Here is a 10739-nt window from a genome sequence, read left to right as displayed (position 1 = left end):
TTTATTGTTGGTTTCCTGTAGCTGTATCCCTTCTAGCCACAACCGCGAATATAACACATAATTACTGTATTTGCATTACTGTAAGGGTAGGTTTAGGGTTGGGGTAGGTGTAGATGTTAGTAAACCATAATTTTAGTAGCATTTTTCATTGTCGAATTGTACTACCCACTGTTTTAATGGGAGGTAGCTAAATCTGATAGGGTAGCACAAATCGACAGAACACAGGCTGTTCTGACTCACAGCCTGTAAGTACGTTTTTTATATTTAAAAGATTTGCCAAGGATGCAACGCGTAAAAGGACAGTATAAGTCATTATAATCCGTAATTATGTCCCCACTGGATGCAACAAATGCCTCGTTTATAATGGGTTTTAATGTTTTTGTCTCGTCGCTCCGGCCGGACAGGGCAAGTGTGAAAAGTAAAATCTCTTTTATGTATCATGTACATATATATATATATATATATATATATATATATATATATATATTTTATTTATTTTTATTATTTTATTTTTTTTGGGATAAAAGCCACAGGACAGAATTTTGGCATATGCACTGAGAGAAATTTAAATGACAATGTTAGAAAAGTGCAAAATTATGCAGATGTTGATTATTTTATCTAAAAACAAAAAACGATTGAATTTGACAGTTTGTGATTATACAGTTAATTTTAACCGTAAAAAGACCTACTATAGTAATGTAAGTAGTAATGTGTAATGAGGGTTCCAAGTTTACAGCATTAGCTGAAAGACAGTTTTTATCCTTAAGAAAAAAAAAAAGCAGTTCAAGAATCGAATCGAATTGTGATCAACCCAGCACTTGTCCTTTATCATATGATGTATTACAGTTACACTTTGTATCTGTAACTGTGAAAAGAAAAATTCCTGATAGTTGAAATGCAAATATTGTAATACAAACTATTTCTTTGAATAATTAAATAATTATCTTTCATGTTTCTTCTGAACACAATAATGGTTTAATCATTTTTAAAGAAAGAAAATCTTTTAGTTGTTGCTGTATATCATTTGGTTGTCTTTGCAGCATGGCAAGCTTTATTAAATATGACCCCAGGAAAAGCTGATTTAATATTTTATTTCATAAATGTCACATCAGAATGTCACAGCAAAAAAATCAGATTAGGACACCAAAAATGCATAGTACATGGAAAATATCAGCTGTATATTCAATACAGTGTGTCACATTGTAGAAAGTGAAGAGCTGCTGGATTCAGTGCAGCAGGATGAAGGAGAGCAGAGAACAGCAGAGGAACAGGAAGCTCTGAGTGACACTCTGAGCACCGTTAATAAAAACAAAGGGAAGCATTAAAATGTGCCTTACATTCGTAAAGCTTACAGACTCCAACAAATGTGCATTTATAAAGTAAATAAATTTACTTACAACTTTGTCCAAGCTCTACAATGTGAATGTCATTTCCATTATGTCTGCATATCATTTTGATGGAACTGACTGCAAAAGGACTTGCTGTGGTCCATCCACAAGATTATTGAATTCTGCGCTGATCTTCAGTCATTCCAAAATATCATAAACATGAAAAATACAGAAACACGTTAAAACACTGTAAAATAATAAACATAAATATATAAATAAATCTTTACAGAGAAAGTCAAATGTATTAACAAGTTTTTTTTAATTACCAAAGCCCAACTTTACCATCCAGACGAGGCTTTTAAATTACACAACACAGAATTATAACAAAATAAAAGGAAATTTAACACATTTGTGTCTATCCTTATTGTATGGCTATTTATACATATATAGCTAAGCTATTATTACTGTTATTCAAAAACCTATAGTTTTGTACGTATGCAATATACTTATGACCGTATATTCACGCAGCATTACAATGGGTTCTGGTGAGGCACTTGAATGACTACTTCAGAAAACTGAAAGAAGAGTTTGTAACGTTACCTTCAGAACTTCATCTGAACCAAGCTTATGTCAGCAATATCAAATGTAACGTTAAGTTGCGCCCTCCAAAAGAACTCTGAGGGACATGCTCATTCGTTTCCCTTATAACATGCAGAAAAGAGACAGTTCGAGTAGTAATCTTGTTTTTTCCCTAATTTTTCATCTATGTATATTCTGACGGATGTCTTTACTGATTATAAGATGCTGTCAGGTTTAAAGAAGTTCATTTTTTTTAAAGGGGTCATATGATGCGATTTCAATTTTTCCTTTCTCTTTGGAGTGTTACAAGCTCTTGGTGCATAAAGAAGATCTGTAAAGTTGCAAAGACTAAAGTCTCAAATCCAAAGAGATATTCTTTATAAAAGTTAAGAGTCATCCACACCTACCTAAAACGGCTCGTTCTAACACACTCCCACATGTCTACGTCACTATGTGGGAAGATTTGCATAACGCCGCTCAAATGTTCACGCAAAGAAAGAAGGCGTAACTTTTATTCTCGCTGTAGTATTGTTGCCACCGCCATGTCGTGAAGGCGCTGTGTGCTTCGTTGTGAAAGCGAAACTACTTTGTTTGGCCTTCCAAAAGAGGACGATATCGCTTCGTCATGCCTGGAGCTGATCCGTGCTGATCGCTGAGGAAATACTTCAACTTCGCGCTGTGGATCGGCTTTCTGTATTCTTGAACTATCTCTTTAACCACAAACTCATGTTCAGCATTCCTAACCTCCCTATTTCTAAATATCTTAAGGTCACATTTGTTTTTCAGCTGTTTGAAGTATAGCTGCTAAAGGGCTTTGCTCAGGTCAAATCAGGGTAGGGCTTGACAAAGGATTTCATTGTACATCTTTACTATATAAACCTTTGCACCTGACAGTCAAATGCAAGTTTACATAAAAATGCCTAAGATCAGTCGACTTGGTGATGAGGGGAATTTATTGAATAAATCAAGCCAAGATTAGTTTATATTATTTTAACTTAAATATATTGTTGCAACTACCTAAAACATGAAATGATTAAAATAGGTACAATGTGACCTAACTGGATATTGGATTGATAATATGTGGCAACTACAATGAGTGTGAAAAGTAAAATCTCTTTCATGTATCAGAGAACAGCAGAGGAACAGGAAGCTCTGAGTGACACTCTGAGCACCGTTACACAGGTTCCCCTCACAGCACGATTCGCTCCGGACAGCTCTAACCGATGTTGTGGTACCACACAAAGATTTAGAGACACAGCCTTTTACAACCACTGACTGGCCTTCGAAACTCTCTGATGAAAAGAAAGAAAACACAGGTTGAGTCTAAGCTTTACTGGTATATATGATATGTATTAAATGTTTAAACATAAGAGAGATTAAAAACAACAACAATGAGAACATTAATCTTCTTTCTTCTTCCTTTAGCAGATTCTCACCTGTTGCTGTAATGCAGCGGTCTTCACTCCCTGAACAGCTCACTGTGTTTGAGCAGCTCTTCCCATCACAGTAATAACATTTCTTTCCATTAGGGGCATTAGTACTGGGATCTACAGGAGGAAAACAAGTATTCTTTTATTTTATTGTCCGTACAAAATATGATATCTAATGAAACAACACTCTGTTAGCGGCTCCATTCAATCAGTTTATAACTGACAAGCTGCACCTTGCATTTTATTTTCTGTACTGTAAAAAATGTTACTGAAATTCTTACTTTTTAAAGTTGAAACAACACATTATTACTTATTATAATGTTGAATGTTATTTTGTGATAACTAATCGCAGCAATAATTTTTTTACAGTGTGTCCTTTGGAAGTAAAATTAGTGTTGACTTTAAAGTTAATCATTTGCATATGGTCAATAAATCACACAATACCTGGAGCGTCTTGGACGTTACACCGGTCTGTGTTACAGCACACTGAAGATGTCCTTACAATGCCGAGGTTCATGGACCCACTTGCACAGTCAGCAGCACAACCTTTCATCTTCTCATTAATACTGATGTCACCTAAAATAATGAATGATTCAGGAAAAAACACATTATTTTGATGGAAAATTGATTTATAAATATGTCGACATTTATAATTTTTCTAATTTCAAACTGTTTTTTACAAATTGTATCTGAGAGAAAACAAATGAAATGTCAGAAATCTCTATATAATATTTTGTGTTTGAATTTGTAAATTCCTCCAGAAAAATGAGATAGCAGTTCTGTGACAAGTTACATTTCAATCCATCATATTGGACTTACCAACTTGTGACACTGATGTTATACTCATGCACTTGGAAGTTCCACTGGGACATGGTTTTTCCTGTTGATCCGCACAGGAACCCGTCAGACTAATACACTCATAACAGCTCAAAGAGTGTCCTTTAATAATAAAACAGAGAGAGACAGACATCTATTATCTGTATTTGTACTCAATAACATTACAAACACTATTTGTCTTTGTACCTGCAGTGAAGAGAACGAACAGAAGAAAAACTGAGGTTTGCAGATCCATGATCAGGAGGTGACTGAACAACGTCTGTTTCAGTGCTCATTTTATAGCTTGATAAGAAGGTGTGGGTCTTTATGAGCAAATGAAAGTTTAACAGAAGTTTACACATTTCTGGAATCAGCAGCTTACGTAATTTACGATAACGGGATGTTTGATAAGGAATTAGTCTACTAAACCATTTTAATGGGATAGTTCACCCCAAAATGATAATTCTGTCATCATTTATTCATGTCATTCCAAACCTGTTTGACTTACTTTCTTCAGTGGAACACAAAATAAGATATATGAAAAATGTCTCTGTGTTTGTCTGTGTGTGTGTTTGTCCATAAAATTAAAACCATTGGGGTTCAGTGTTGTTTAGGCCCCAAAAGCCTTTAAATATCTTCTTGTGTTCTGCAGAAGAAAGAACGGCATACTTTGTTTACCTATAAATGCTGTATTATCTACATTCAGTATCTACATCCGGTTACTTGAACCAATACTAGTTTGTATGATCTTTTCAATTTAATATACTATATTGTTGTAGAACATTAAAGGTTTTATGACACCCACCCACACACACTGGGTGGGACATGAAACATTGTGTTTAAACAGAACCATAGTTTCCTTTTCTCTGAAATCATGAAGGATCAGATGTTAGAAGCTTTAATGACCTAGAACCCATCAGATTGCGTTACTATCACTCTTTATGCATGTTTGTATGTATGTATTTATGCATTTAAAGATTTTAACATAAAAATCGAAGAGTACTAATATATAATATAGCAAATAACAGATAATACCAAGATAATCAAATTAAAGAACAAAAAGTGGGCTAACATAAGCAAAGAAATTACGCGAAAAAATTGTCTGAGGTATATGTTAATGAAATTAAATTAGTAGGTTTGTTTTAAACAAGCAAAAATATGGTTTTGATATATCTGTGTATTATTTTAAGCAATATTTCAGTACAGGCCTAATGAAAATAAACAACTAAGCAAACAATGAATCAATTTATTTAATAATAAGCTCTTAAAATATTAAAGCATTTAATCAAAATTGTAAGTATTATAATTTGATCTAACATACAGTATAATATTTTGTTTTAAATGTTGTTATACCTCAATCAACCTTTTGTCTTCTTGCATGTGATTTTGCATAGTGACAGACTGATGTTTGAGGGAATGTTGTGATGGGGTACAAACTGACAATTCATCTCAACACATAACCTGACAGATATCTGTCACAGATTGGCCAGGCTCAACCACCTCCCAATCACAGCGAACACCATCACCTGAGTACTAATCACACGCACCTGTCACAAATCAACAATCACCCTCAGCTCCCATACAAAAGCACACACCTCACATCACTCCAGTGTCTGATCTCGTTTATTTGAAGTGAACGCTCTCTCTCTGATATCCTTACACGATACATTGAAAGACTTTACCTGCCTGTGTTACTTCCAGTGTGTTCTCCTGTGATCCATTCCCAAGTCCGTTCCTGTCATCTGCTCCGTGGATTCCCCGTATACTCAGCCACTGAGGTGTGTGCTGTCCTCTGTCTCCCTTCCACGATCTCCTGGAGGACCATATACGGAATTACTCTGCTCATCTCCCTTAAGGACCATTACCCTAAGTGCATCTACTCACCTGCCCTATCCATTCGCACCCCTTGCTGAAAATAAACATTATTTGTATTTTTCTAACCGTCTGTGTGAGTCTCCTTCTGTAACAATATCACAGCCAAACACATTTAGAAGTCCATGTTTGCATTGAAAAAGCTTTAACAAAAGAAGCTTTCTCATCTGAAATTAATAATACAGTTTATGTGGCAGGTTTATGTAGCTGATTATAACATGTAAAATTCAAAATTTTATTACTGAAATGCGCATATGCACAGGAAAAGTTCAGATAAGTAAATTTTATTATAATTTATTGTCATAATCATAAACACACTGGTTTGTAGTGCAAATAGTTTGACCATTTCCTACATGTTGTTATTCTAGTTATTTACATACAGTATAGTGGCTACTGAATTGGAAGTCTCACACATTTACAACAATAGTGTACTTCAACGTTAAGATAAATTACTGTTCGAGAGCAGGAAGGCCTGAAGACAGATATTGAGGTTGCTTTGTTTTTGCTCAATACGGGAGTAATAATAGTTTTGCCTTTTTTTTTTTTTTTACAGAACCAAGATATGATGTTGTAATATCAGCTATAGAAACATGACAGATTGGAGAGTTAGCCTTGACGGAGCAATAAAGTGAGCGGTGTGTTGATGTCAAATATAAGCAGTGTTTCTCAGAAATCACTTACTGCACCTTTAAACCTAGCAGACCTTGAACAACCAAAAGAAATGAAAGTAAATTAAGGAAAATAACTGAGAAAGATGTTTTTAGCACACTGTTTTTTTGTTTTTTTTTTATCTTTATTGCATTCCATTATAACTTTTCATTTTATTTGTATAGGAAAGTACATATTGAAATATATATGAAAAGGAAGGGGAAGAAAAAATATAAAGGAAATATATAGTCTTAACTGCAAATATTATTACTCCACAAAATTACTGCAGATATTGCAAACTCATTATCATATATTCATTTTTTTTTTCTTTTTAATAATTATTTGTGTGTTACACTAACTGAGGCACTATTTTGTTTAATATGTTTAGTAAAATACAGATTTCCATCCCCCAAATCATCATCCTAAAGAACAGCAGAACAACATGTACACTTTATTCAGTAAAATATGGCTAGAAATGTGTGTGACGTTCAGTTTCTGCTGCAGCTGGACTCACTGAAACAAGAAGTAGAAGAGCAGAGGAGACAACAGCAGGAGGAAGCTCCCCTTATACACGCCATCTGATCAAGAGAATACGAAAATGTAATGTTAATTAATGCTACTAATAATAATAATAGTAATTAAAAATTGCTTTGTAATTAAAACTCTCTGAAAGTACTTGACTAATTCATAAGCAATCCTGCCACTCAAGCTTTGCACACTATTCAGGACTGCTTAAATTTGATATTATGTTCCTTTAAACAATCACTTGTGTTTGTCGTGTTATTGTTTGTATTATTTCCTCATTTTAAGTCACTGTGGGGAAATCGATCATGTAAAGGACAATACCTGCTGCATTGCAGAGGTCAGTGTCACAGCACTGGGTAGTTATTGTCCCTCCAGTCGGGAGCTGTTGGGTCCCAGCTTCACATGTAGGAACACACAGTTTAATTTTGATGGACACCTTAATGGGACCTGCAAAAAAGACAAACCTCTGTATAATAGAATAATGAAACAATTCCAACATTTGCAGTTCTATCCAGATTAGTTATACTACTTGATATTTCATACTGGTATTTCTTATCATATTATTTTAATGTATTGTTATAATCATAAACACTCTGGTTTGTAGCACAAATAGTTTTACTGTTTACTGCACTTATTATGCACTTGTTACTCTATTTATTTACTTTTACTTACCTAGCAGAAATTAGCGGTTATATGAGAAGTTACAGTTCCATCGTTTCAGCACCAGTAAATTATAGCAGCATCTTCATCAGTCAAACATATAACAGCAAATTTTAATAAATCATATTGGACTTACCAGCTTGTGTCACTGTTGTTGAACTCATGCACTTGGAAAATCCACTGGGACATGTTGTCACATTTTGATCCGCACAAGAACCCGGCAGACACTCATAACATCTGAGAGAGTGTCCTTTAGTAATAAAACAGAGAGAGACAGAGAGAGAGAGACATCTATTATCTGTATTTGTACTCAATAACATTACAAACACTATTTGTCTTTGTACCTGCAGTGAAAAGAACGAACAGAAGAAAAACTGAGATTTGCAGATCCATCTTTGATCAGGAGCTGAATGGAATAACGTGTCTGTTTCAGCACTAATTTTATAGCTCATCAAAGGGGAGGGTCTTTATGAGAAAATTAACAGAAGTTTAACACATTTCTGGAATCAGAAACATCAACTTACACTGTTAAAAAACAAAACAGAATATGTAGTGGTGGTTTTCTTTTCTGCCAGGACATTATCCATTAATTTTACGAACATTTTTGTAAACCCTAAAACAGGGGTCTCCAAACCCGGTCCTGGAGGGCCGGTGTCCTGCAGAGTTTAGCTCCAACTTGCCTCAACACACCTGCCTGGAAGTTTCTAGTATGCCTAGTAAGAGCTTGATTAGCTGGTTCAGGTGTGTTTAATTGGGGTTGGAGCTAAACTCTGCAGGACACCGGCCCTCCAGGACCGAGTGTGGACAGCCCTGCCCTAAAACAACGCAATGAAGTGCAAAATTCAAAATACAGATGAAACCAATACAGAAAATTCCTTCATATGATTGTACCTCATTTGTATGGATTTATTTTCACAGTGTATGTAATTTACTTGGAAGTTAATGATAAAGGAATGTATAATAAGGAATCACATGGAATATAAAAGTACTTAAACAATTTTAAAGGGACATTTCACCCAAAAATGACAGTTGTGTTGTTATTTTCTCATGTTCCAAACCATGTTCAAATGTTTGACTTTCTTTCTTAAAAGATATTTGAAAAATGTCTCTGTGTTTGTGTTTGTGTATTTATTTATTTATTTTTGCATAAAATGAAAAGCAATGGTACAAAATAAGAAAAATATAAATTCATGCATTTTTCAATCAACTTGTCCTATGTAGGGTTATGGGGATGCTCGAACCTATTAGATAAAATTTTCTTTCTTTCTTTCTTTATACTTTTAACATAAAAAAGCATGGAGTATTAAGATGGTATAATAGCAGGTAATAGATAATAGAAAACTAATCAAATTAAAGAACAAAACAGTGGGCTAACAAGCAAAACTAAGAAAAAAGTTACAAATTTGTTGAATCAGCAAGATGTTCTGTGGTATATGTTGATGAAATTCAATTAGTAGTTTTGTTTTAACCAAGCAGAAAATATGGTTTTGATATATCATTGTAATATTACAGTGCAGACCTAATGAAAATAACCACCTAAGCAAACAGTGAATCAATTTTCTGTTTATTTAATCATTCCAATAATCTCTTATTCTGCATTAAGTGTGATGTTTTGTAAAATGTTTTTCTTTTAAATAAATGTATTTTGGATGTGATAATCAACTACGTAAATCTGCAATGTTTTAAAAAATGTATTACATGTTAAATCAACCTATAATTTGATCTAATGTAATACATTTTTAAAATGTTGTTTACCTCAATCAACCTTTTGCTTTTTTTGCATGTGATTTTGCATAGCGACAGACTGATGCTTAAGTTAATGTCATGTGATACAAACTGACAATTCATCCCAACACAAACTGACAGATATCACAGCCACACCCAAACACATTTAGAAGTCCATTTTTGCATTGCAAAATTTTTAACAAAAGAAGCTTTCTTAAATGAATAGATACAAATTTAGACGACAAAATTTTACCCCCCCCCCCCCCAACTTTTGCAAAAAGATGCAAAAGTTGTCTCTGGGGCAGTACCTTTTCAAAAGGTAGCCTATTAATATGTATCATTTGGGTACTCATACAGTACACTTTAGGTACTAATATGTACCTTTGAAGTACTAATATGCACCTCAAAATATGCAGAAAAATGTGTACTATTTGAAAATTTTAACCTTTTGTACTTTTTTTAGTGTAACTGTGGTATGACTGATTGACAGAACTGAAAACAAAATACTAAATTTAAAAAGGAAACGAAAAAAAGATACATTTCTCAAAATGTTTAATACATTTCACCTGTTTTCAGACATGTTTCCATTTTCTCAATATTTTCTGAAAAACTGTTCACAAAAATGGCCTCACTTTGCACAGGTTTAACCATGTTCCCATTCTGAAAACTCAAGTACACAATATAATGAACTCAATTCATCACAATGTGAACTCAAATAGCACATATTAATATATGTGTAACTAATGACACACCAATCAGAATCTCTGGAGCACATGTGATTATGTGCTTTGGAAAATGAATCCTAGTGGTGGGAGACCAAGAGGAAATGGAGAGGAAAAGAATATGAAGGGGGATTTGAAAGGACATTTGTTCCTGATGAAATACAAAGCACTAGTTGACTATGTTCTTTGCATGGAAATTGGTCTACAAGGTTATCTCCATTTTTTAATAGTACTTAAAATGACAGTACACAGTAACAGTACTTTAGATCAGTGTTTCCCAACCGGGGTGCCGTCTGTCGAGAGCAGGGGTGCCGTGTAAAAAATAATTTTTAAATATTTTTAAATTGATTGATTGATTATGCTCACGTGTCCTCTGATAATAATAGCTTTTTAGGATTAAACATTATTTGGATAATTGGTAAAAAAAAAAATAA

General features: G+C 34.0%; 2 protein-coding genes across 2 annotated transcripts; both read right to left on the bottom strand.

Moving 5' to 3' along the window:
* Window positions 1-1094: 1094 nt before the first annotated feature.
* On the bottom strand, window positions 1095-4409 carry LOC107719171 (urokinase plasminogen activator surface receptor-like). The gene is made up of 6 exons (XM_016526542.1): window positions 4361-4409; window positions 4157-4276; window positions 3782-3913; window positions 3344-3454; window positions 3048-3199; window positions 1095-1265 (listed from the first exon to the last, which is right to left on the bottom strand). Exons 1-6 carry the CDS (start codon window positions 4407-4409, stop codon window positions 1227-1229), a joined length of 603 nt encoding a protein of 200 aa, XP_016382028.1. The 3' UTR covers window positions 1095-1226.
* A 2618-nt stretch (window positions 4410-7027) lies between these two features.
* Window positions 7028-8409, bottom strand: LOC107719170 (lymphocyte antigen 6B-like). Its single transcript, XM_016526541.1, has 5 exons — window positions 8383-8409; window positions 8203-8264; window positions 7995-8108; window positions 7520-7645; window positions 7028-7251 (listed from the first exon to the last, which is right to left on the bottom strand). Exons 2-5 carry the CDS (start codon window positions 8249-8251, stop codon window positions 7184-7186), a joined length of 357 nt encoding a protein of 118 aa, XP_016382027.1. The 5' UTR covers window positions 8252-8264; window positions 8383-8409; the 3' UTR covers window positions 7028-7183.
* Between the last annotated feature and the right edge of the window lie 2330 nt (window positions 8410-10739).

The sequence above is a fragment of the Sinocyclocheilus rhinocerous genome, unplaced genomic scaffold (assembly GCF_001515625.1).
Source record: "Sinocyclocheilus rhinocerous isolate Xijiao unplaced genomic scaffold, SAMN03320098_v1.1 scaffold1472, whole genome shotgun sequence".
NCBI lineage: Eukaryota > Metazoa > Chordata > Actinopteri > Cypriniformes > Cyprinidae > Sinocyclocheilus > Sinocyclocheilus rhinocerous.
Note: the sequence above shows the minus strand (reverse complement) of the source record. Positions and strands in the feature narration are given on the sequence as shown.

Excerpts from the sequence above, each read along its gene's own strand:
- LOC107719171 (XM_016526542.1), bottom strand. The coding sequence starts at position 4,409 with ATGGATCTGCAAACCTCAGTTTTTCTTCTGTTCGTTCTCTTCACTGCA. Across the intron at positions 4,277-4,360 it reads GTTCGTTCTCTTCACTGCAG|GACACTCTTTGAGCTGTTAT; the intron begins GTACAAAGACAA and ends TTATTATTAAAG. Across the intron at positions 3,455-3,781 it reads TAACGTCCAAGACGCTCCAG|ATCCCAGTACTAATGCCCCT; the intron begins GTATTGTGTGAT and ends TTCCTCCTGTAG.
- LOC107719170 (XM_016526541.1), bottom strand. The coding sequence starts at position 8,251 with ATGGATCTGCAAATCTCAGTTTTTCTTCTGTTCGTTCTTTTCACTGCA. Across the intron at positions 8,109-8,202 it reads GTTCGTTCTTTTCACTGCAG|GACACTCTCTCAGATGTTAT; the intron begins GTACAAAGACAA and ends TTATTACTAAAG. Across the intron at positions 7,646-7,994 it reads AACAACAGTGACACAAGCTG|GTCCCATTAAGGTGTCCATC; the intron begins GTAAGTCCAATA and ends TCTTTTTTGCAG.